The 27,326-nt window shown below is 33.0% G+C and overlaps 1 protein-coding gene across 1 annotated transcript in view; it reads left to right on the forward strand.

Annotated features, from left to right (window-relative positions):
• Positions 1-27,326, forward strand: part of SLC6A15 (solute carrier family 6 member 15) — a 52,495-nt gene that overhangs the window by 4,437 nt on the left and 20,732 nt on the right. Inside the window, exons 2-5 of the mRNA XM_012442095.3 lie at positions 17,170-17,642; positions 23,024-23,181; positions 23,533-23,659; positions 25,101-25,282. Coding sequence (XP_012297518.1) covers positions 17,354-17,642; positions 23,024-23,181; positions 23,533-23,659; positions 25,101-25,282 — 756 coding nt within the window. The 5' untranslated portion in view covers positions 17,170-17,353. The remainder of the gene's footprint in view (positions 1-17,169; positions 17,643-23,023; positions 23,182-23,532; positions 23,660-25,100; positions 25,283-27,326) is intronic.

A 27,326-nucleotide genomic window follows, 5' to 3' on the forward strand; every position in this document is an offset into this window, starting at 1 on the left:
AGCCAATTATACCAGCAAAAAAAGCATAATTTTAGGGTATAAGAAAAAAGTCTTAATTTTGAGATAGGTATTGAATCCCATGTAGTTGTTAAGAAATAACACAGAGAGTTCTTGTGAGCTCTTGACGAATTTCCTGCAAACATATCATTTTTTGATAGCTACTTTACAGCTTCCTAATCAGAATATTGACATCGATACTGTCAAGTTACAAAAGAGTTCCATCACATAAGGATTCCCAGTGTTGGCCTTTTATAACCACAACCCCTTCGCTCCAGTACCCAGGCTCTCCTTAACTCCTGGCAACCTCTATTCTGTTCTCCATATTTATTTTTTGGTCATTTCAAGAATGTTATATGAATGTAATCATACATTATTAAATGTTTTTGAATTGATGTTTTTTCACTCAGCATAATTTTCTGTAGATTAATCAAAGTTAGGTATATCAGTAATTTTTGCTGAGTAGTACTTCATGGTATGGATGTGCCAGAATTTATAACTATTCACCCATTGAATGACATCTGGATTATTTCTTGTTTAGGGTTATTGTAAATAAAACTGCTGCAGCCATTCCTGCATAGTCTTTTGTGGAACGTAAGTTTTTGTTTATCCGGGATAAATTAGAGCAATTGCTCAGTTATATTGTAGTTGTGTGTTTAGTTTTTAAATGAACAGTCAAACTGTTTTCCAGGTTGTTTGTACAATTTTACATTCTCACCAGTAGTGAGTAAATGATCCATTTTCTCTGCATCCTTGCCAGAATTTGGTTGTCACTATATTTTGGCCATTCTGATAGGTATATAGCAACATCTCATTGTATTTTTAATTTGCATTTACCTAATGGCTAATAATATTGAGCCTCGTTTCATGTGCTTATTTGTCAATCATGTATAATATTCAATAGAATATCTCTACCCATTTTTGTATTTTATTAATAATGGTCGAGCTTTAAGAGTTCTTTGTATATCCTAAATACCAGTCCTTTATGATCTTCAAATATATTCTTCCATTCTTAAGCTTGTGCTTTCATCTCCTTAATAGGTTCTTTCACAGAGCAAAGGTTTCAAGTTTTGAGACCCAGTTTATCAATTTTTGTGTTGCTGAATCCTGCTTTTGTCATGTCTGAGAGCTCTTTGGTTTACCCTAGATCTCAAAGATTTTATCTGATGATTTTTTTTCTTTAAGTTTTATATTTTCCACTCAAGTTTGTGATTCATTTTTAATTAATTTTTGTATAAGGTGTGAGGTTTAGGTTCAGGTTATACTTTTGCCTAGGGATGTCCAGTTATTTCCAGAATGATTTGTTGAAAGAGTTATTTTTTTCTCCATTGAAATTCCTTTGGTACCTTTATTAAAAATCAGTTGGGCATATTGTGTGCACTTCTTTCTGGGTAGGCTCTTCTGTTACATTCATTTTTGTCTATCCTTTTGCCAACCTCATGTAGACTTCATTACTGTAGCTACAAAATAAGTCTTAAAATTAGGTAGAATATTTCCTCCCACTTTATTCTTATGTTTTAAAATTGTTGTAGTTCCTCTAATTTTCTATAATCTTCTTTATAGAAAAATGTCACTAGTATTTTGATAGGAATTTTATTTAACTATATATAAATTTGGGAAAATCTGACATATTCCTTCCTATGTAGAGTTTTCAAATCTATGAACATGACATGTCTTCCCATATGTTTAGATCTTCTTCCGTTTACTTTATCAGCACTTTGTAGTATTCAGGTTTTGTTACATTTTCATGTAATTATTTCATTTTTAATGATTGTAAATGCTATTGCATTTTTACTTTCTGTGTCCACTTGTTTATTGCTAACATATGGAACTATAAATGATTTGTGTATGTTTACCTTGTATCTGTGACTTCTTGGGACTGTTACTATAGAAGGTATTTCTGTGGATTCATTAGAATTTATAATATAGACCATCAGGATGTCTGTAAATATGAAAAGTGCAGACTTTCTTCTTTCTTGATTTATGTGACTTATACAGCTAGCCTTCTGTATCCTTAGGTTCTGCATCCACAGACTCAACCAAATGCAGATGTGAAATATAGTAGTTGTGGGATGCTGGACCCACAGATGAATGTGCAACTTGAACATCTGAGGATTTTGATATTTGTGGGAGGTCCTTGAACAATGCCCCTTGGACACTAAGGGGTGACTGTATTTCCTTTTACTTGCCTCATGCCACTGCTTAGAAATTCCAATATTATATTGAGTAAGAGTGTGCGAGTAGATGTTTTTATCTTGTCTCTCATCCTAAAGGAAAAGCATTTAGTCTTTCACCAGTAAATATAATGTCAACTGTACATTTTTGGTAGATGCTTTTGATCAAGTTGAGAGAGTTTCCCTCTATTCCTAATTTTTGACATTTTTGATCATAAATGGATGTTGAATTTTGTATTTTCTGCATCAGTTGATATGGTCATGTAATTTTTCCTTGCCTGTTATTATTGTAGATTAATGTTGATTTTTGAATATTGAACCAACTTTAAATAATTAGAATAAACCCTACTTGGTCATAGAAAATAATTCTTTTTACATATCACTGAATTCTGTTTTCTAATACTGTGTAAAGGAGTTTTGTGTCTATATTCATTAGGAATACTCATCTGTAGTTTTCTTTTTTGGTATGATCTTTTCCTGGTGTTCGTATCTGAGTAATACTGCTTTCATAAAATGAAATATGAATTATTCTGTCATCTTCTATTGTCTGGAGAGATTGTGTAGAATTGATGTTAATTCTTTTTTAAATGTTTGGTAGAATTTTCCAGTGAGACTTCTTTTGTGACAGTTTTAAAATTATGCATTCACCTTTTTGTTGGTTATATAGTTATTAAAATATCAATTTCATATTGGCTAAGTTGTGGTACTTTGTGTTTTTTAAGGAACTGATTGGTTACATCTAAGTTATTAATTTTATGTTGTTTGTAGAGTTTTTGTTAGTATTCTCCACGGTCATTTTGATGTCTGCAGATCTTGCAATGATAATTCCTCTTTCTTTTTTTTTTTCTTTTTTTTTTTTTTTTGAGACGGAGTTTCGCTCTTTTTACTCAGGCTGGAGTGCTATGGCGCAATCTCGGCTCACCACAACCTCCGCCTCCTGGGTTCAGGCAATTCTCCTGCCTCAGCCTCCTGAGTAGCTGAATTCCTCTTTCACTTATGATATCCAAGGTGCCTTAAGCATGAAATTGACTATATGCAGCTTTACATATGATTGACAAAATGTGGCTTTGAAAGTTAATACCTATTTTGTGGTTAAAAGAAAATCACTGTGTGTATTTAAACACCTAAACTACATATCCACTACATATACCTAGCCACATTGTGAGCAGATTATTGGACAATATTTTAAATTTCAGTAAAGTATATATAATTTTAGTTAATTCCAATACATAATTAATCTTATCCATAGACAAATGTTTCAGGTATCTATTGTTACAAAACAAAGCATTCTACAACATAGTGTCTTAAAAAAATAATAACTTTTTAAATCATTCTTCTGTGGGGTGGTTGGGCTCATTTGGGTGGTTCATCTGTTCTAATTGGTGTTAGCTGGCAGTTCAGCTAGGGCTAGAATATCAACATCTTTGTTCTTATGCTTGGAGCTTCACCTCTGATGGTGGTTGCTTGAGACTCTCTCTCTCTCTCTCTCCCCCTCTCTTTCCCTCCCCTTTGTCTCCCTCTTTCCATATGGGGTTTCTAGCAGGAGGAGTAGACTTTTTACACAGTGCCTAGCTTCCAAAAGAGGGAAAGCAGAAACTGCCAAGCTTCTTTAGCCTTGGAACTGACATAGTTTCACTGCTTCTGCCTTCTGGTCAAAGCAAGCTCAAAGTTAACCCAGATTTAAAAGAGGAAAACAGTCTACTACAGCAAATAACTATAAAAGATCAACATTTTATGAAGATTTGTGAACAAATAAGACATGTTGAGTGCCTTTAAATTAATATTTTTAGAAAACATAATATAAATTAATTTAAATAATAGCATATGCCTCCTAAAGATGTGTCCAGTTCCTATTCCCTGACATGTATAAATGTTACCTAATTTGAAAGAGAGGTTTTTGCAGATATAGTATTGAGATGAAGATACGATTTCGTAAGACCCAGATAGGCTCTATATACCATGACAAGCATCCTTATAAGAAAGATGGAGAGGAATATTAGACTCAAGTAGAAAGAGGTAGCAATGTGACCACAGAAACAGAGAATGGAGTAATGAGGCCACAAATTGAGGAATGCCAGCCACCACCAGAAGCTGGAGAAGGCAAAGTTCACACTCTCCCCTAGAGCCTCCCAAGAAAATACTGACCTGCTAACGACTTGACTTTGGTTGACTGAAACTTATTTTGGATTCTTTGGTCTCTAGAAGTATGAAAGAATACATTTCTGTTGTTTAGAATCATTAAATTTGCAGTAATTTTTTAAAGAAATCTTCAGGAAGTGAATATCATGCCTAAGTCTGAGGTGTTCTTAATATGTTAATAAAACTTTGTTTTAAAAATATTTGTCTACTTCAGAAATCTTTAAAAGACTTTTGAAAGATTGTCTATCTTTGGTTCACAGAAGTCAACGAAAATATACTCCAATTTATGTAAATTGCTTTATAATTATAATTAATTTTGAAATAATTACTATTTCACAGAAGAGTGCACATGGAGGTCTGTGCACCATTTACTCAACTTCCCCACTACTTTAACATCTTATATAAGTCACAGTACGCTATCAAAACCACCATATTGACTTTGGTGTAATCCATAGTATGTCTATGTTTATGGCTCTATGCAATTTTATAAAATATGTAGCTTTGTGTTATCCCTTACCACAATGAAGATAGTAACCTGTGCCATACCATATGATTCTCTCCTGCTACTCTTTTATAAGCACACCCACTCACCCTCCCCACCCCGAACTCTTCAAACCACGAATGTGTTGTTCATGTCTATAATTATGTTATTTCACAAATGTTATATAAACAAAGTAATTATATGTGTATTTCTTTGAAATTGGCATTTTAATACATTTTTTCACTGCGTATCATTTCCTTTAGGTACCTGCAAGTTGTTGCATGTGTCAATAGTTTTTTCCTACTGCTGCGTAGTAGTTCATGGTTTAAATGTAGCAGAATTTAACTGTTCACCCATTAAAACACATACTGGTAGTTTCAAGTTTTTGGCTGTTACGAGTAAAGCAACTATAGACATTTGTATACAAGTTTTGTAAGTTTTTTATTTTTCTCTGATTTATCCCTGAAATATAGTTGCTGGTTACTATGAGAAGTCTTTATTAGTGTTAAAAGTAACCAAGTTTTTTTCAGAGTGGCTGTACCAATTTGCATTTCTAATAGCAACTTTAGTTTCTACATATCCTCACCAACGTTAGGTGTTATTAATTTAAAACAAAGTTTAGCCATTTTGATAGGTGTGTTATTTATAGCCCACTTTTGGGATAAAAACATACATTTATTGAAATATAAATTGTGAGTTTGTATTGTTACTTATAAAAAATGTTACCTTCCTTTTGATTGGTTCTGTAATTATTTATTTTTTAGCTCAATGCAAAAATTTTATGTAAAGGAGAAAATAATTTGCAAAATAAATTTTAGGTTGAATTCTGTATTGTTGGAAATATCTCATATTACTTATCAAGATTGTTATTTCAGTATTTCATCTAATCTCTTGATGAAAATATTTTTACTCTGTGATTATACCATAACTATAAACTAATCAGCATATGGTGACAATTTTTCTTGAGCATTACAATATGGTCCAAATTTTGATTTTATTCAGATAGTCTTTATTTTTGTCCTATATTGGAAAATAGAACATTGCATTTAATTTGAATCTATAAAGAATTTAAAATTCCATATTCAGATTAGTTCATATTTAAATAACATTTTCTTTTCAGTAAAATTTTAAGTTGCCAAAGTCAGAGAGATAATTTATTGGTGTTCTAGTACTTTATTATAGAATACTAAGCTTGTGGCAAATGCCAAAAATTAGCCAGTGCAGATACATTTGTTTGAGTCATCCATCATAGTCAAATGAAGATACCTACCTGCTATTTCAAGTGTTTGCATATTTTCACTGGAAATGTTAATTAAAATTGAATATAATTTCAAAAGAGATTGTAACAATAGCTTGGGAGGTAGGAACAAGAATTGCAGAAAGTATTGAGTTAATTTTGTAGGGAACATATTATAGCAATATTGGTCAAGACAGAAAGAAAGAAAAAGGCTTATTACCAATATCAGTAATAAAAATGAGATATGATGATGAATTCTATACATGTTTTTAGAAACTGTGGAATATTATAGAACACTTTATGCCAATGAGTTTGGCACCTTAGATGAAATGGACAAATCCCTCAAAAAGATGGCTTACCAAAAGTAACACAACAAGAAAAGGAAAATCTTAGTAGCTATATATCAATGAAATACATTGAATTTTTAATTTAAAACGTTTCCAGAAAGAAAACCCCAAGCCCACATGGCTTTATTAGTAAGTGCTGCTAAACATTTAAAAAAGAAATAAAACTAATTCTACACACATACTATTAGAAAATAAAAGAGAAACAATTTAAAGCTTTCTAAGACACCACCAAAGTCAGAGAACCAAAATAATATATATATATGTATATGTATTTATATTTATATATACACCCACTTTCCCATGAATGTAGTTGAAGGAAAATCTGTGACAAAATATAGCAGATTTATTTTAGTGATATATTAAAAAGATAATTCATTATGATCAAGTGAGGTTTATCTCATAAATGAAGTATTGTTTTAAGGCACAAAAGCAATGAGTGTGATACTCCATATCAATAGATGAAGAAGTGATATGGTTATCTTAATAAAGGCAAAAATTATTAGTCAAAACTTAATACAATAATTCAAAATAGAAACCTCACTGAACTAGGAATAAAAAGTAACTTCTCTAAACTAATAAAAGGATCTATTTAAAAAATGCCCAACTAACATTGTACTACTTCCCAAATAACGCTGAGACATTTGAAGATGTCTACCTTTAGCATTTCTATTCAATGTTTTGGTGGATGTCATAGGGACATGGATGAACCTGGAAACTGTCATTCTCAGCAAACTGACACAAGAACAGAAAATCAATCACTGCATGTTCTCATTCACAGGTGAGTGTTGAACAGTGCAAACACGTGGACATAGAGAGGGGAGCATCACACACTGGGGTCCATTGTTGAGGGGTTAGGGGAGGGACAGCGGGAGGGATGGTGGGGAGGGATAATGGGGGTAGAAATGTCAGGTATATGTGATGGGGGGATGGAGGCAGCAAACCACCTTGTCATGAATATACCTATGCAACAATCTTGCATGATCTGCACATGTACCCCAGAATCTAAAGTACAATTTAAAAAAATAAAGAAATTAAAGGTAAACAATTATAAAAATGCAAGTTGAATTATCTTTATTTACTGATGACATAATTATGTAAGTGAAGGTCCACCAAGGTCTTAGAAAGATACAAAACTTGATTTAACATCTTTGTGGGCAGAAGCCTATATTAAAAATCAGTTATATTCCATATACAAGCAAAATACAATTACAACCTGAAACTAAGAAAAAAATTTACAAGCATACCCTAAGCACAAACTAATTAGAGATAAATTTGACAAAAGATGTGCAAGACCAATACATTGAAATCTCTGAAACATTGTTGAAAGAAATTAAAGACATGAAATAAAGAAATAGATATACCATGAATAGAAAAAGACATACCAAGTTTATAGACTAGAAACCTCAAAATTTCAAAGGTCGTTGCTCCCCAAATAGATCCATAAATTCAGTGTATTTCCATTTTAAATTCCAGTAGGCTGTTTTTTTTTTTTTTGTGGTAGAAATTGTCAAGCTGATTTCAAAATGTATGTGGAAATAAAGGAAACTAGAATAGGTAAAACAATCTTGAGAAAGAACACAAAAAGTAAAATGGTTGGGATTGAGAACCACTGAGTTGGAAATTTATTATCATGGTTTAAAAAACTTTGGGATCTAGTTTTCAGTGCTTCAAAATAGATTTCTTTTGAAAAATACATGAAGATAACTAAAGCAATACAAAAAATGGGATAATGAGAAAGACGTAAATATAAATTCAAATTTAAATAATATAAAGTTCCAACATATTTGTGTATTTATGTTCATATACAGAGACAGGTGAATGGAAAGATAGCAGTAGTTTTTGATTCGTAATTGGTGTGCCATTTGGGTTCTTTGCAAGCTGTAGAAACTGATGCTGGATAAGAGGCAAAAGAAAAGTAATATTGGCAGTCACAGGAGCTCAAAGAAAAATGGGGTGCTTGGCAATGAGATGGAAAAGGGCAAGAATGAAAATAGTTCTGAACACCAGGAACCAAGGTCCATGACTACGGCAGTATTTACAGCCTGGGTGTAATGCCTTTGATGGAATTGGATGACATGCCCACTTTTTGATCTCTTTGTTTTTCTCCTCAAGATTCAAATTCCAGGGAGATGGAAATTAAGCAAATGTTGAAATGTTTTTTGAAAGATAGGGACAGTATATTTTTTTTCCTGTCTACTCATGCCTTTTGCATTAGAGTTTTGTTACCCCTTCCATCAAAAAGTATGGTTTATCTCTCTACTCTTGAATCAGTATGGACTTAGGTTTGAGACTTTTTTGGCCAATGAGGCATTAGCAAATGTGAAATACAGACAGGCTTCAGTAGCACTTGTGCATTGGGCTCACCTTTATTTGGCTATGGTTGGAAATCTGAGTTACAATATGAACAAGTTGTAGCTTGCATTTTGGAGAGATTACTTATAAGTGAACCACAGTACTCCAGCTCATAGCCTGCCTTTTGCTAGAATGCCAGTTTGATGAGATTGGATCACCTCCCTGGAACTGACAGATTACTGCAGTGCAGGACTCGATTCAAGAACAACTGATCATGTAAGCCTAACTCACACTGCTGATTCAAAGAATCATGAGCAAATAAAATTGTTTTTCAAAACCACTAAATATAGAGGTAATTTGATATGCAACAATGGATAATTGATACAAAAAGCTGTGTTAAGGAGAAAGCAAAAACATGTAGCATTGGCTCTGGACTTAATATTGTCCTTAATATTACAGAAGGATATATAACAAATCAGTTACAATATAGTCTTAGTGTGGTGATAATCATAATAATAAAAGAGAGTATATATTGCATCCTCTCAGTGTGCTGACATTGACCTATGCACTTTATTAGTAGATAAGTATATTATTCTTCTCATTTTGTAAATGAAGAAACTGAAGCACAGTGTAGTAACTTGGCCAGGGTCATAAAACCATAAGTGATAGAATTACTATTTTAACTCAGTCTCTTTCTAAAATCTATGTATAAATGTTTGGCACCAATGCATGTCTATTCACAGCAAGACACTGATTCTTATAATATCCTATTGCAATTAAATAAGAAAGATTATATGAGAACATAAAGAGATTGAGGTCAGTATACTCTTTTACATTGTAAGTTTTCTTGCTTTTTTTTTTTTTTGTGGGGGAGGATGCGGATTTTGCTCTGTCACCCAGGCCGGAGTACATTGGCATGATCTTGGCTAACTGCAACCTCCACCTCCTGGGCTCAAGCGATTCTCGTGCCTCAGCCACTCAAGTAGCTGGAACTAAAGGTGCATGCCACCAGGCCCAGCTAATTTTTGTCGTTTTTGGTAAAGATGGGTTTACACCATGTTGGCCAGGCTGGTCTTGAACTACTGGCCTCAAGCAATCTGCACCTCAACCTTCCAGTGCTGGGATCATAGGCGTGACCGCTGCACCCAACCCAGTCATATTTACATAGTATCTATTACTTTCTGCATGAAAAATGAGCATATTTTAACACTTTTAATTCTTTTTTCCTCTCATTTCAATTTTTATTTTTATAATTTAATTTATAATTGTCCCCTCCACATAATTTCTATAAAATATAAATCATATCTCCTTGTTTAAATTAAAGTCTACTTCTGTTTTTTAACATGGCTTCTCTGTTACTGAGATCTTTTACTCTGTTTTCTCTCTTTGGCTAAATTTTATGATTATGTAGTCTTTCCCTCCATTCCCACTCCTTCATCCCATAGGGCTCATCAGTTCTGTCATGCATAGGAATATCTGCCTGTGGCTTTTATAATTGGAATACAAACTAATTGGGTGTAAAAAATTGAAAATAATATATTTTTTCTCTTAGTTTTTATAGAAATTAATGAATATTATGAGATGTTTTTAAATTTTACCTTTCTACTTCTGCTTGAAATCCCTAGGAATTCTTTATCTTAGTAATTTATCAGTGTTTATTCTTCTGTATTGTTATTACTATTTGCAAATACAAGTCTTTAAGCAAAATCTCTGCTTTTGGTATTTTGTGTTTTATTAATTCTGTTATTGTGTTTGGCTATACCAATTATAAGTTTGTTGGATTACCTTTAGCTGACTTCTGTTTCCATTAGCTTTCTTCTAAATTACATTAAGATATTTATATCTTTTCATTTCTTTTTTGTGAACTTTCTTTACATCTGTCCTCCAAGTCTCACCTATAGTTTCCACTGTTTTTTTTTTCTTTTTGTTTATTTATTATTATTATTTTTTGAGACAGAGTCTTGCTCTGTCACCCAGGCTGAAATGCAATGGCTTGATCTCTGAAAACTCTGCCTGCAACCTGTGTCTTCTGGGTTCAAATGATTCTCCTGCTTCAGCCTCCTGAATAGCTGGGATTACAGGCGCCCACCACCACACCCAGCTAATTTTTGTATTTTTTTTTTAGTAGAGAGGGAATTTCACCATATTGGCCAGGCTGGTCTTGAGCTCCTGATCTCAAGTGACCCACCTGCCTCGGCCTCCCAAAGTGCTGGGATTATAGGCATGAGCCACCATGTCCAGCCGTCAGTTGTTTCTAATGTGATTTCTAATCCTATGATGAATTCTCCCATTTCTTGTGTTATCCACTTACATTTTTCTTTCAGTTAATCTTTACGTTCAATTCCATGAGATTTGTTTTAAATAAATGATCTTTTTGTAACTCTGAAGCACATTGTTTCCAGGTATATATTTATATTCTGTATATGTCTTTTGCTTATGTTTCTTCCTCTTTCCACTATCACCTCTATCTCCCCATTTTCGTACGTGTATTTTTCATTATTTGAAGCTACTCATTTTGAATAGGAAACGTTTTAGATTGGAATATTTTTTGGCATGGAAAGTAGTGCTATACAAATAGAGTGAGCTGGGGAACTCCATATTATTATTATTATTATACTTTAAGTTCTGGGGTACATGTGCAGAACATGCAGGTTTGTTACATAGGTATACATGTGCTATTATGGTTTGCTGCACCCATCAACTAGTCATCTACATTAGATATTTCTCTTAATGCTATCCCTCCCCTACCCCCAAATCCCCAATAGGCCCCAGTGTGTGATGTTCCCCTCCCTGTGTCCATGTGTTCTCATTGTTCAACTCCCACCTATGAGTGAGAACATGCGGTGTTTGGTTTTCTTTTTCTATTCTTGTGTTAGTTTGTTGAAGGTGATGGTTTCCAGCTTCATCCACGTCCCTGCAAAGGATGTGAACTCATCCTTTTTTTATAACTGCATAGTATTCCATGGTGTATATGTACCACATTTTCTTTATCCAGTCTATCATTGATGGGAATTTAGGTTGGTTCCAAATCTTTGCTATTGTGAACAGTGCCACAATAAACATACGTGTGCATGTGTCTTTATAATAGAATGATTTATAATCCTTTGGGTATATGCCTAGCAATGGGATTGCTGGGTCAAATGGTATTTCTAGTTCTAGATCCTTGAGGAATTGCCACACTATCTTCCACAATGGTTAAACTAATTTACACTCCCAACAGTGTAAAAGTGTTCCTCTTTCTCCACATCCTCTCCAGCATCTGTTGTTGCCTGACTTTTTAATGATTGCCATTCTACTTGGCATGAGATGGTATCTCATTGTGGTTTTGATTTGCATTTCTTTAATGGCCAGTAATGTTGAACTTTTTTTCATATGTTTGTTGGCTGCACTAAATCCCCACAAGAGAAAGAAGGAAAGATCTAAAATCAACACCCTAACATCACAATGAACTGAACTAAAGAAGCAAGAGCAAACAAATTCAAAAGCTGGTAGAAGACAAGAAATAACAAAGATCAGAGCAGAACTGAAGGAGACAGAGACAGGAAAAACCCTTCAAAAAATCAATGAATCCAGGAGCTGGTTTTTTTGAAAAGACTAACAAAATAGATAGATCGCAAGCAAGACTAATAAAGAGGAAAAGAGAAAAAAGTCAAATACACAGTAAAAAATGATAACAGGGATATCACCACTGATCCCACAGAAAAACAAACTACCATCAGAGAATTCTATAAACACCTCTGTGGAAATAAACTAGAAAATCTAGAAGAAATAGATAAATTGCTGGACACATACACCATCCCACAACTAAACCAGGAAGAAGTTGAATCCCTGAATAGGCCAATAACAAGTTCTGAAATTGAGGCAGTAATTAATAGCCTACCAAAAAAGACTAGGATCAGATGGATTCACAGCCAAATTCTACTGGAGGTACAAAGAGGAGCTGGTACCTTTCCTTCTGAAGCTATTCCAAATAATACAAAAAGAGGGAATCCTCCCTAACTTGTTTTATGAGGTCAGCATCATCCTGATACCAAAACCTGACAGAAGTACAGCAAAAAAGGAAAATTTCAGGCCAATATCCTTGATGAACATCAATGCAAAAAATCTCAATAAAATACTGGCAAACCGAATCCAACAGCACATCAAAAAGCTTATCTACTACGATTAAGTCGGCTTCATCCCTGGGATGCAAGTCTGGTTCAACATACGCAAATCGATAAATGTAATCCATCATATAAACAGAACTAATGACAAAAACCACATGATTATCTCAATAGATGCACAAAAGGACTTCGACAAAATTCAACATGCCCTCATGCTAAAAACTCAATAAACTAAGTATTACTGGAGCATATCTCAAAATAATATCTATTTATGACAGACACACAGCCAATATCATACTGAATAGACAAAAACTGGAAGCATTTCCTTTGATAACTGGCACAAGACAAGGATGCCCTCTCTCACCAATCCTATTCAACATAGTATTGGTAGTTCTGGCCAGGATAATCAGACAAGGGAAAGAAATAAAGGATATCCAATTAGGAAAAGAGGAAGTCAAATTGTCTCTATTTGCAGATGACATGATTATATATTTAGAAAACTCCATCATCTCAGCCCAAAATCTCAAGTTGATAAGCAACTTCAGCAAAGTCTCAGGATACAAAATCAATGTGCAAAAATCACATTTTCAATTTAGTTTTATTCTCTGAAAGACAGATTGGCAAATGTTTTCAGTAAAGAGTTAGTAAACACGTTAGGCTTTAAGGTCCCTAACAATAACTCCGTTGTTGTAGCACAAAATCAGCCACAGCAATATGTAAATCTATGGGCATGGATACATGCCAATACAATTTTATTTTCAAAATACAGATGGTGGGTTGTATTTGGCTCATGAGCAATATTTTGTTGTCTCCCGCTCTATTGTGCAGTTGTACATAGGAGGCTTTTACCAAATAATGATGAGGACAAGTATTACAACTCTTCGGTGCAGATGAAGTGCAGTGGGTGATAGTTTGTTCCTCAATTGATTCTCTGTCACAAGAAAGAATGCTACTAACTTGGCAGAGACTGTGCTGTTACTTGAAACTGATTCTACTACTGTCCATATAACCTATCAAGCACTGATAACTTACCACTCTATCTCTCTTCCTGGACATTTCTGTTCATTTCTTCCTCTATTCCCAGATGCAGCATTTTTGGCAATTGTCAGCCTCTCTTACTATTTTCTTTTTAGTCTGTGTTTATGGACTACATTTATGGACGAAGGTTTTTAGGCAGGCTTTTGGAATTTATAAAAACGTCTATCCTTCAAGAAAGTCACTCTTAAACATTTGAAATTGATCTGGCTTCCAAATTGTGTTGCTTTATTTAGTTTTAATCTCTTCAGAAACCAAATTTATTTATTTACTTTTGGCTCTATGAAACCTGTGCCCAAGAAGTGAATTCTTATGTTCAGTGAGTGCATGGTCTTGGGGTTAAACTACAAACAAAAGTGAAAACATCTAATAGTGCAAAATATGTGTTTAGCTATATGATCCTATTCTTTAAACATTTCAGTTCATTCATTCAACTGACAAGTTTAAACATTGATCATATGAGGGTAAGATAAACAAAGTCATTCTCAAGGCATTGACTTACTTTCTCCTAGACTTATATGTTACTGTGAACATTTTAATGTTAATTACAATACTTCCCCTATATTTCTACAACCACCCCAGACAGACCAAGAAGTGGGAGACAGTAAGAAAAATAAGGCAATAAGGAAAGAAAGTTTATTTTATTTATAATATCATTAAGTATTCATTATTTTCTTTGCTCATATTAGAAAAGGAGTTCTTAATGCATGCAAATACCCATTTTAACTCCCTTTTTAATAAGTATTATATAAAGTTTGGATAGGGTTGTTATTATACAATATCTATAGTATATTTATATATATTCAAAGTATTTATGATTTAATGTTGCACTTAAAATTTGTCTACATTAGATGCTGATTTTTAAAAATAGAAAATATGACCTTCAGGTAGTCTGATCAGAATTTTTAAGTGTAAACTTTGCCAAAGGATATCTTATGTAAATTGGTGAGAATTGGTCACTTGGTAAGTAAAAAACATGCAGTAGTGGCCAAAGGTATTATCTTTTATTTTGATTTTTTGTATATTTTTTCTGCAAAGAATAGAAATGTATAGAAGAAATATAGTAATTTCTTTAAAAGTTTGGGGGGAGATTCACGGTTAACACTATTTAAAAATTTTTTTATTTATAAAATGTTGAGTGTTTTTACTATAATAGTATCTCTAAGCTTGGATACACTCCTTTTCTATCTGTATGGAAAAAGCAAATGGAAGAAGAAACCAATGTTTATTGTGGGAACTAAGTTAAGAGAGACATAACTACCAGCTTTTACACAACTAATAAGTTGTAACGCTAGGACACAACTCCAAATTTGTCAGATGAAAATCCATGCTCTTATCTGTATGTCACTTGTTACTATGCCAACACATTTTATCTTTAGCTAGTTTAATAAATGTAAACCTTTTTTCTGGATAATTCATGTCTTACAAATCGCAATTTTTTATATATCAGATTGTTTTCTTCCAGCGAATACTATCTAGAAAATTTACTTATTTCAGTTTTTCAATGGCTATATTTATTAACATATTCAACTAATATTTATTGACTTGTGGGGAAAAATAATATAAATTAAACAGACACAACCCTGAATCTCCTGAATTATTTTCATATCAAAACCTTGTTGGTCTCTTTAAATTAGTCACTGTAATCGCTTCTCAGCCTTAGTACACTAAGATCAAGTGTACTATCTGTTTTTATCAGTTTAAAATAATCACTGTGGGAAGTTTTTCACCTATTCTAGAGATGTGTCTGTCACTGAAAATATTTTGGGAATGCATCTCTTTCACAATTTTCTTAACAGTTTTCTTTTAATTGTCACCAAATCCTAAATGAGAAGTGTTTGCTCTTAGGGTATGTATTTTAATGTTAGAAACAACTAAACATCATCCCAGCCTAAAGGCAACAAATTAGTTACATAGTAAGTTAAAAAATTTTCTTTCCATTGGGTTACCCAACATTCTGTCTTGCTCACTAAGATTATAGATTGAAATATGACAGCTGTTTTCTTTGACTTTTAATGTAAATCTAATAGCAGTTCTCTTAAGAAATTCTATTTTGTTCCAGAAATAAAAGGCAGAGTTCTTGGGCTACCATTTTGGAAGCTTCCTGATCCAGCTTTGAAAACTCATATGTTTATTCACTTTTAACACAGACAGTGTCGCTGGTCTGTAGACGTGTTGTATACTTACTTGGTCTGTGTCTGAGTGGGGAAAAGGATAGGAGATGTAACATGCAAATAGGAAAAGGAAAAAAAAAAAACCCAATGTGTTTGCAGTGTTTTTCTTGAGCTGTTAAGAGACTGATCACATATATAATGTACATTTTTACCATTTCTCATCTCATTTATACTTTTCCTTATGTTTAGATATGACCTCACTCCATTTATGCTGAACTCTAATTTTATCCAACATTCCTGATCTTTTCTGTTGTAATGATGTTGGGTCATTTAAGTTCTGCATTATGGTATTGTTATTTGATATACCTTTCTTTCTATTAAATATAAGATCCTTAAAAACATGCTCTGTACGTTTCATCGATTATTGTGTCACATAGAGCCCCATCACAATAAATTCAGATGTGTTGGGTGTGATGGCTTATGCAATATAATCCCAGCATTTTGGGAGGCTGAGGCAGGATCTAGCTTGAGTTCAGAAGTTCGAGACCTGCCTGGGCAACATAGTGAGATCTCATCTCTACAAAAAAAAAAGAAAAAAAAAAAAGGAAAACTAAAATTAGCTGGATATGGTGGCACACACCTGTAGCTACTTGTGGGACTGAGGCAAGAGGATCTCTGGGTGAGGTACAGGCTGCGGTGTCCTGATTGTGCCATGGCACTCCAGCCTGGGTCACAGAGACAGACCCTGTCTCCAAAAATAAAATAAACTAGATTAAATTAAAAAAAAAATTAATATCAAATGAATAAATGATGAATATTTGAACAGAAGAGATTGTATATAAAACAAATTTACAGAGTTGGTATGCAATTGTGTATACAGTTCTACAAGGAACAAAATCAGGGATATATAAGAAAAGATCTGCTTTAGTCAGGGAGGAAAATAGAAAATTAAGAAAAAGAGTTATAAAAGTTTAGTTACTAATGAACAGATATTCATTATGCATTGGGGTATATCTGAGAGTTTTGCAAGAAGGAGGAAGTTAGCTAAGAAGATTGTATTTGAAGCTCATATGTGCTTTACAATTATTATACTTATAAGAATATTAAGCTCTGAAAAGCTAAAGACAATTATATGTTTTATACTCTGTAGAAAGACTTTCTATCATAAAAATGAACAAAAAAGAATAATTTGGTATTTTAAATATTTTTCATCATCAAATATGATCATATTTCAACTTATAATTTTACAGGTACCTACAGAATATTGGACATACAGATTCAGAATCCATAAGGCTTTATCACCTGGAATCAAGGATTTATTTGGTACCTTCTTGGTCTTCATATCAAGTAACATTGTTTCAAAAAACAGAATTAACATATTTGACAAAAAGGAGTTTTTTGTTTTTTCTTTAATAATACTTCACATACTTTCCAATGCCTAAAAACAGCAAGGTGGTAAAAAGAGAATTAGATGATGATGTTACTGAGTCTGTCAAAGACCTTCTTTCCAATGAAGACTCAGCTGAGGATGCTTTTAAGACAAGTGAATTAATTGTTGATGGCCAAGAAGAGAAAGATACAGATGTTGAAGAAGGATCTGAAGTCGAAGATGAAAGACCAGCTTGGAACAGTAAACTACAATACATCCTGGCCCAAGTTGGATTTTCTGTAGGTTTAGGAAATGTGTGGCGATTTCCATACCTATGTCAGAAGAATGGGGGCGGTAAGTTATTTTTTTTAAGTGATGAATTACTGTAGTAAATTGCAATTGGGTAACTCAAATAGCTCCTATTATTGCTGTAGTCTCATTATTTTTGAAACTTTCAATTCCGTTGTAAAGCTAGGGAAACTTCTATGTGGGAAGTGAGCCCAGATATGTTTTTGGATTAGGTTTCCATAGGAGCAGATGGGCTTGCTGTGAATACTCAGGGATTCCTTAATGGTAACACATTCTCAAATTCTTTCTCTGGAAGCTATAAACAACTCTGAATTACTGACTGGAACTTTTCTAACAAATGTTGCATCATTTATGCCTGTCAGTTATTCCCTTTGAAGAATAACCTAAAGCTTCTGATAGATGACAATACTGGTGAAGGAAAACAGAGAATTTTCTCTCCATGATTTATTAATTCTTAATTTTAAGTTGCCTCACTCTTCAAAAAATAAAAAAAATATGTAATTTAGAATAATTATGATCGTCAAATGCTGATGAGAACATTTAGATCCCAGTAGAAAGAATGTAAACAGATAATATAATGCTAGACATTCTTCATCCTTAGGCATTTTATATATTTCATTTCCAGTTCTATTATATTTTGGGACAATGTTCAGTTTCAAAGAAAATTTTAAAGAAGTTAGCAACCTTAATTTTAAACAAAATTATCTGTAACATCATTATATTCTTGCTATTAATATTTGCATTTGTGAATGTAATTATAAAGGCTTACTTAGTAAAAATTATCTTAGAAGTCTATGGAAAAAATTTACAAAGGAGAAAATTATTCATATATGATGATAGTTTTATAGTACACCAAAATCAAACTGAATTTAACTAATTGGGTTGAAATGTTATCTATGTATATGAAATATTATTTATGTATATGTATATGCTGTTAAAATAAGTGTTGCTGAAAATGAGATATTCCATAAGTCATGCATTTCAGGACACAAAGTATATAAATATTATTTTGGTATTTGATTCCAGTTTGTGATAGTTTTATTGACTGGACAAAAATATGGTTTATTTTTAATGTAGTTGTAATCTACAAACCCTATATCAAATAATATAATATAACCTACATCAAATAATATAATATAAATTTTTTGTTGGCCACTGAAACATGAAACACTAAGATGTTATGGTGACAAAATATGTTTAAGATATCTTTTATTTAATACAAACAGGCACAAAACAAAAGGTTTGGGAAAAGGTTTGCCCATTTGGCAAATCTGCTTGCGAGATAAAGATTGATAAATAGAGTCAGTGATGCACCATGCATTCCTATACTGAAAAGCTCGTTAGCTAGCTGGTAATGTCACATATGAATTATTTATCAAATCAGCTGTAAGCAACTATATACTATTCTGCTTTTTGTTCTCACACATCATTCTATTTGCCAAGACAAGCAGAAGATAAATTCTGGTTTTGAGACTCTTTTACCTTGTAAATCTTATTGGCCACAGTGTTAAGGAGGATGGCTGATTTGGTTGAAAAGTCAGATTGACTTCCACTTAGTACAACTTCTATCTTGGTCGAGAGTGCTTAAAGATTTTATATTTAGTAATTGGTTCTTAGCAAAAATGGCTCCTCCTTCTTATTTCCGTATGTTAAAAAAGTCAAAATATCTTTTCTAGTATTATTTATTTTCTTCTAAATGGAAATATGAGAAAGCAGTACTGTACATACTATAAAATACCAGTTGATTTTTCATTTCAGAATGATTATTATAGTACCAAAAATTGTACTCAACATACAGTATAGCATTGGGTCTTCTAGCTGTTGGAGGGATATCTTCTGACTAAGCAAACAGAAGATAATCCTCAGCCTCAGGCTATAAAAATCGTATTCATGAATCATTTAAGCACTTTCTGAACAGTAGAAAAAAGGTATTAGAGTCAATATAAGTGTATTTGCCTAATGATATTATCCTTTTAAAGCACAATGGTTAAGTGTAGCAGGTGGTATAGCATAGAGGTTTCCAGATCAGGTTTTGAAGTCAATTTGACTGTTTAAAGTCTGGTTATTTTTCACACTAGCCATGTGACCTTTCACAGCCTACCTCATTTGCTCAGGCTTAGTTCCCACTCTGTAATATAGGGTTAATAATGGTATCTATCTCCAAAGATTCTTGTAAGGGACAAATTAATAGCTGCACGTAATGTGCTTAGAAATGTGGCTGGTAAATACTAAATGTTCAAATATATATATTTAAAGCATAACACATTTATTTAATCATAGTCTTACATGACATGAAAACTTTCAGAAATTAAGACACAAAAACTAAGGGAAAACTGTCAGTTTTTATACTTAGAATATGTGAAGAATAGGCAGTCATGTAGAAATGTGATTGGACAAAAGGGTATGATCTAATGAGAATAGACTAAAGGAAGAAAATCCAGCAAGTCCTGTCCAGATTCTTTTGGCCTCTGGAGTAGCATTCCTTCCTCCTGGGTATGAAATAGGACCCCTCTGGAATGAGGATCTTCAAGGGAGAAGGGAGAAAATGACATTTCTAGGTGTTGGGGCTTGCTTTGAGGAAGAGGCATTCTAGTTTCTATGACCCATCTTGGGGGAAAAGAATTCTTGTTTCTATGACTTGTTTCAGGGACAAAAAAAGAGTGGGAGAAGGAATAAAAGAAGAGGCAAGGAAGTCTTGGCTTCTGAGGTCCTTCCAATCTCCCTTAGTTCAAGGTACTCAAAATGCCAAGGTGCCATGTTTAAAAAAATATTTCAATAAGTTTTTGTGTACAAGTGGATTTTTGTTACATGAGTGAATTATATAGTGGTGAATTCAGAGATTTTAATGCGCTCCTCACCCAAGTAGCATGCATTGTAAATAATATGTAGTTTTAAAACTCTATCCTCCATTTCAATCTGTCCCTTCTGAATCTCTAAAGTCCATTACATCATACTGTATGCCTTTGCATACTTATAGCCTAGCTCGCACTTATAGGTGAGAACATAAAGTTTTTGGTTTTCTACTTCTAAGTTACTTCACGTAGAATAATGGCTTCCAGCTCCATTCGAGTTAATAGGAAAGGCATTATCTTGTACCTTTGTGACTGAGTAGTATTCTGTGGTTTATAATACCACCTTTTCTTTATCCACTCATTAGTTGATGGGGACTTAGTTTGGTTCCACATCTTTGCAATTGTGAATTGTACTGCTGTAAACATATGAATGTAAGTGTTTGTTTCTGTTTGTTTTTTGCTTCTTTTTTTTTTTTTTTTTGAGACAAGATCTCTGTCACTCAGACTGGAGTGCAGTGGTGCAATGTCACCTCACTGCAACCTCTGCCTCTCACCGGGCTCAAGTGTCAATCTTCCCACCTCAGCCTCCTAAGAAGTGGGGATCGCAGGCATGCAAACCATGCCCAGCTATTTTTTTATATTTTTTTAAGTTGAGACTGGGATCTTACCACGTTGCCAAGGCTCATGAGCTCCTGAGCTCAAGCGATCTGCCAGCCTCAGCAACCAAAGTGCTGAGATTACAGGCATGAGCCACCGTGCCCAGCCTCAAGTATCTTTTTCATATAATGACTTCTTTCCCTATGGGTAGATATTCAGGAGTGGGCTTGCTGGATCGAATGTAGGTCTATTTTTAGCTCTTTAAGGAATGTTCATTCTGTTTTCTGTAGAGGAATTTGAGATAGAAGAAAAGTCTAAGTATCCAACAGTATGTCATGCACACATAACTGAAAAAAGATCCCCAATGAGTCTAGTCATAATTTCTCTCTCTCTCTTTTTTCTTGCTCATTAACATGCATATAAACAACTCATTCATAATCTAAGATTTAATACAGGTGTGAAAATTCACTTTCAGTCTTTGGGAACAACATTCAGGTCAGCAGTTCCTGAATGTTGCTAATCATTTTAAAATTAGAATTTTGTTTTCTAAGCTCATGCATCCATGTTTTACATTGTATAATTTTGTTAGAATCAAGTAAATATGAAAGACTGAAAATCAGTCATAGAAAGGTACAGATTATGTAGCAAACACTATTAGGGAAAATTCTTGTGTATAATTTTTATTACAGAGATATATAGATGCTGAGATAAATAATTTGAAAACTATCCATTATTTTACTGGTTCAACTGAATACAGTTATTCACTAAATATTTGTATTCCCCTAAACATTCCATTAAGGCAATTTGAATAGATTCCAAAATCCGTTCGGTGCCATTAAACATATGATAAATATGTAGGAAATGTATAATAAGAGCCTCTTTGTAAAAAATAGTAATTAGTTACCATTGATTATGGCATTTACATTTAACAGTATCTAGTTGGACAAAACTGCGGATTAGAAATTGGAATGTAAAAAGTCTAGCTCAGAGATTATTTAATAATAATTTGCATATGTAGTTCCATGTAGAAATGAGCTCCGCAGGCTGAAGTGGGAAGATCCCTTGAGCAGGGGAGTTTGATGCTGCAGTGAACAGTGATCACACCACTGTACTTCAGCCTGGGTGACAGACTGAGACTGTCTCCAAAAAAAAAAAATAAAGAAAGAAAGAAACAAAGAAATGAGTAAATGTTATCTTTTATCTTTTTTAATTTAGTTAATAGAATCTAGTATTAACATTGTCAAACTATTCAGCTACCTTTTAAAATCACTAGTCATACTCATGTCTTAATTTGTGATTTAACTTAAAAATAGTTACTTTTTGAAATATGGAAACTTTATTAAAAGTATAATAGTATATGCATTTTTACAATAGATATTAAATGTGCCAATTTCTTAATGACTCTCACCTTCTCTGATAATTTTGGAAAACAAAAAACTATTTGTGTTATTCTATTATGTGGTATTTATGGGAAAAATGACATTTGTCTCTGGTAGAAGTTATTTTGCTGTTTTTTTTTTCCTTTTTCAGTCTAAGCAGACATTTCTTCTTCTATGATGTTATTTTATTTGGGAAAAAAGTCAGCTTTAATGCCATAAAATCTCATTCACTCGAATTTTTCTGATTTAGAATGTATTATTTCAATGAGCTTGTATAAATTTTAATAAATGAGTTTATAAACATTGTGTGAATAAGATTTATAGGAGTTTGTGAGACCTGCCCCAGAAAAGAATGAATTTTAAATAATTATTTTTATGAAAAATGAAACTGTTTTACTGTTTAAATAAAATTAAACTAAAACTATTAATAGCCTTACTTTTATCCTAATTATTTTTTAATCATAAACTCTTTGTAGCAATCAAATTCAAGTTTCAGAATCTAGAAAGTACTAAGTAATGGAATTGTGTCTTCTTCAGAGTTCTCTATAATTACACTATATAGTAATTCAAATATCTTTAATGAGATAAACTGAATTAGTGTATTTTCTACTGTGACTATTGAAAATATAATCTATTTTTTTTGTTCTTGTTTCTTTAGGTGCGTATCTTTTACCATATTTAATATTACTTATGGTAATAGGTATTCCCCTTTTTTTCCTGGAACTCTCTGTGGGTCAAAGAATTCGGCGAGGCAGCATTGGTGTATGGAATTATATAAGCCCTAAACTGGGCGGGATTGGATTTGCAAGTTGTGTAGTAAGTTTCCTAGTGTGGTGTATGCTATAATATTTACAGGTTTTGAAACTATAAATGAAACTTCAGAGTGTGTGTTAATAAACAACTCTTTTACCACGTTTTAGAAAATATTACTGGCATATGAACTAACACACAAAACAAGCTATAAATATTGATATAGCTTAGTGTTGTTAATGCCTATTCTAAGTCTTGAGAAAGACATTAACTTTTTAGAAAAGATAATGTGTTCGAAAGAAAAAATGAAATGAAGAGGATTTAAAAAATGTAAATAGAATTTTATACATTTGATCTCATTGTTTTAAGGGAAGAGGCATGAGAGGTTTAATGGAATCTCATTATTTTATTTTGCAGGTGTGCTATTTTGTGGCTCTCTACTACAACGTCATCATTGGCTGGAGTTTGTTTTATTTTTCTCAGTCTTTTCAGCAACCTCTACCTTGGGATCAGTGTCCTTTGGTGAAAAATGCTTCACACACTTGTAAGATATGTACAATATAGTGTTTTGGTATTTAAAGATTATAAGAGTGTCAAAGGCACAAGCTTTCAAGATTTTTTCTTTTTTTAAAATAATATGGACACATCAGTCAAAATTATCATTATAACAGATTTTTCTCACTTTCAGGATTGACATACTCTTGAGAGATAGACTTTTGGCACCATCTAATTTTTCTAGCTTTTTCCAAGTTATTTTACTCTGCCCTATGATATTAGGGTAAAATATTATACGCCTTCACTTATTAACTTTGATAATCTTTATTTTGTATGCCCAGATTGATGCCTTACATTTTCATTAAAGCTAACACAAAGGGGACAGAAAGAAGAATTTTAAATAGTTGCTTTGAATGGAACTCGTTTGAATGGAAATAGTTGCTTTTATGTCTTTGGTTCCGTTGTTTCATACTTTACCCATCATTTTTTAAAATCCCATAATATAATATAAAAATTATAAAGAAGAGTCACCTATAGCAATGATGTCTAGTAAACATAGACTGTAATGTACAGGTCTAGTTTGTATTTTTCAAGTAAATATGCTTAAAGAAAGTAAAAACAAATAGATGAAATATTTTACTTAATCTATCAAAATATTATCAGTTCAACATATAATTAAATGTTATTAATATAATAATTTATAATAATTTTCTTATACTGAGTCTGAAATCTAGTTAAATTTTACGTTTATAGCCCATGTCACTTTAGGCTGGCCCTATTTCAAAAGCTACACGTGGTGGGTGGCCAGCATCTAGCATATTTGACAGTGCTTCCCCAGGGAGTCAATCCAACAATTCTAGGGGTAGTAGGGGTGATTAACCTGATTTGTTTAATTTATTTTGATAAGAGGATAGGTGCGGTGGCTCGTGCCTGTAATCACAGCACTTTGGGAGGCTGATGCAGGTGGAGCACCTGAGGTCGAAGGTCGAAACCAGTCTGGCCAACATGGTAAAACCATGTCTCTACTAAAAATTCAAAAAATAGCTGGGTGTGGTGGCATGCACCTGTAATCCCAGCTACTCAGGAGGCTAGGGCAGGAGAATCACTTGAACTCAGCAGGCGGAGGTTTCAGTGAGTCTAGATCACACCATTACACTTCACCCTGGGCAATGGAGTGAAATTCTGTCTCAAAAATAAATGAATACATACATACATACATACATACATACATAAATACATAATAATAGGAAATTCACATATTCTTACTGCAGAAGTGCCTAAGAAATACTACAACAGGACACATTTCTGTTGATTTTTCAAATTTTTGCAAAGTTGAGTTTTTTGTTGTTCATTGTGAATTTCCATGCTGCTATACAATGGTAGTACTTTTCTAGAAAGCATTAAAAACTCACTTATAGATTTATTGGAAAAAAATTGTCTCATTGCTCTTTATATTCTGAAATGATTGTGTGTTACCTTTCTTTCTACAGTTGTAGAACCAGAATGTGAACAAAGTTCTGCCACTACCTATTACTGGTACAGGGAAGCACTGAATATTTCAAGTTCCATTTCCGAAAGTGGGGGCTTAAACTGGAAGATGACCATCTGCTTGTTGGCTGCTTGGGTCATGGTTTGCTTGGCTATGATCAAAGGCATTCAGTCTTCTGGAAAAGTTAGTATGTTAGACTCCTTCTCTGTTCTGCTAATCAGCATTTGTGGTATCATTCCTCTCTCAAATTCTGTTAGAAATTTCTGTGGGCAAATAACACATAGCACTTCATTCTAGATAATTAAAGATTAGTGGAAAGGGATACTTTAAAAGTATGCTTAAATTAAAAAAAAAAAGACAAAAAAATAAGTGTTTTATAGTGAAATCTAAAGTTAATTATAATCTTTCTTTATTTCAACAAGATCTTTCAAATTTTGTTAGTACTTAAAAGTCTTTTTGCCATTTTTTTCAATTAACTCTAATGTTTCAGTTCTCTGATTACTGAGTAGTTAAATTATGGAAGCTGGAGAAAGTGGTAGGATGAGTAATTTATTCATTTTGTTTGTTTGATATCATTTGTTTCTCTCTGCTGTAGGTATTCTGAGGAACACTTGTGTAAGACATTTTGAAATAATGTAATGTGGAGTGTTTCTTAAAGCTGTGAACATCATTAAGTAGTTAATGATAATTCCAACAAGGGATTCAGAGTAATGTAAAAGACTAAATATCATTCCTGCTAAGGCAAATTGAAAATTAGAATGGATATTGTTGAAAAAGACATTAAGTGACTTCTAGATAGCTTGTTTGTTATTATTTTTATAAGATGCATTAGTAAAGTAATTGCTATTCACTATTTTGCATCCATATTACTTTTGTTTTCATTGTCACTGCTGCTGTTCTAAAGCTCTCTACAGCTCTTGGCTGGATCATAGCAAGTATTTACTGTTGGCTCTTCTTTCTGCCCTTTAACAGTCCTGCTGTGCTATTTTCCTTTTCAAAGTATACCTCTGATTTCAGGCTAACTTATTACCGCTCCTCATCATATACTAGCAGGAATGGCAGTAGTAGTAGTAAATGATAATAAAGATGTCTCTGACAAGAATTAGAGTAAGAACAATAATAGTAGCTAATATTTATTACAAATTTATTTTGCTTTGGGTACTGTGATAACTACTTTTTATACTTTATCCCATTTAATTCTAAAAACAACTCTTAAGAAGTAATTTCCATTTTCAGAACCATTTTACAGATTTAAAATAAACAGGTTTGAGAAGTTACGTTAACTTATCCAAAGATTCATGGCTACTGAGTCCTAGTATTTGGAGTCAAATGCAAGTCTGTCTAAATCTAGAGCCTATATTCCTTAACTGCAATACTCTAATGTCTCACACTATCCTATTCCCACCAATTAGTGGAATCTTTTAGGGCTGATGTCTGTCTAATTCATCTTCGCTTCCTGTTACTTTATATTTAATTAAAATATTTAATGACTTTTTAACTTGTAAATTATAGCTGATTTTACATTTACCTTCCTGCTGGAACCTCTGTATCATGTTGTCTTTCGAATTTGTAAATATACTTGATAGCACGTCTAAATATCTTTAAGTCTTTGGCAAATGTTAATTGTATTGTATGACTAAATAACTTCAATCAGCTTGTTCAATTGCGTGTGTCTTCCACTGTATCAGAACCATATTATAAGTGAAGGAATAGATTCTTAAATAAGACCTACCCATATTTCTATGATTCCTAATAGAATATCATTTGGTAGAAAGCTAACTGTGGTCATCCAGAGAAGTTCAAAAACCCTTGTACTCAGCTTCTCTTACTACCATGTTTTGTTTCTGTTTCTTTTTAGTCTGTGTCTTAGCATCACTTAAAGAACTATTTATGATTTTCTTGTCACAGCATTTTGGGGTTTTCTCAGGCCATGTAGTATAACTTTCGAAAATGCAATGCAGTTTATTTAGTACATACATTTGTTATTTCAATGAGAATGCTTCAGGGAAAGACTAGCATTTGGGTAATATTTGAAGAATTTAACAGGCACTGATGGGGAAAAAGCTACCTGTAGGTAATGGGAGCAAAGATGTGAAAGCCAAAATTGTCACAATTCCTCAGTCTGAAAAAATGAGTTAAATATAATAAGAACGACTTTATGAGGAATTAAATGTTAAGCTTTGTGTTTACCTACCAAACAGAAAATGCTTCCAAATAAACAGTGTCA

Source organism: Aotus nancymaae, unplaced genomic scaffold (assembly GCF_030222135.1).
Source record: "Aotus nancymaae isolate 86718 unplaced genomic scaffold, 86718_ANA_hifiasm-v0.15.2.pri h1tg000016l, whole genome shotgun sequence".
In the NCBI taxonomy this organism is placed as follows: Eukaryota; Metazoa; Chordata; class Mammalia; order Primates; family Aotidae; genus Aotus; species Aotus nancymaae.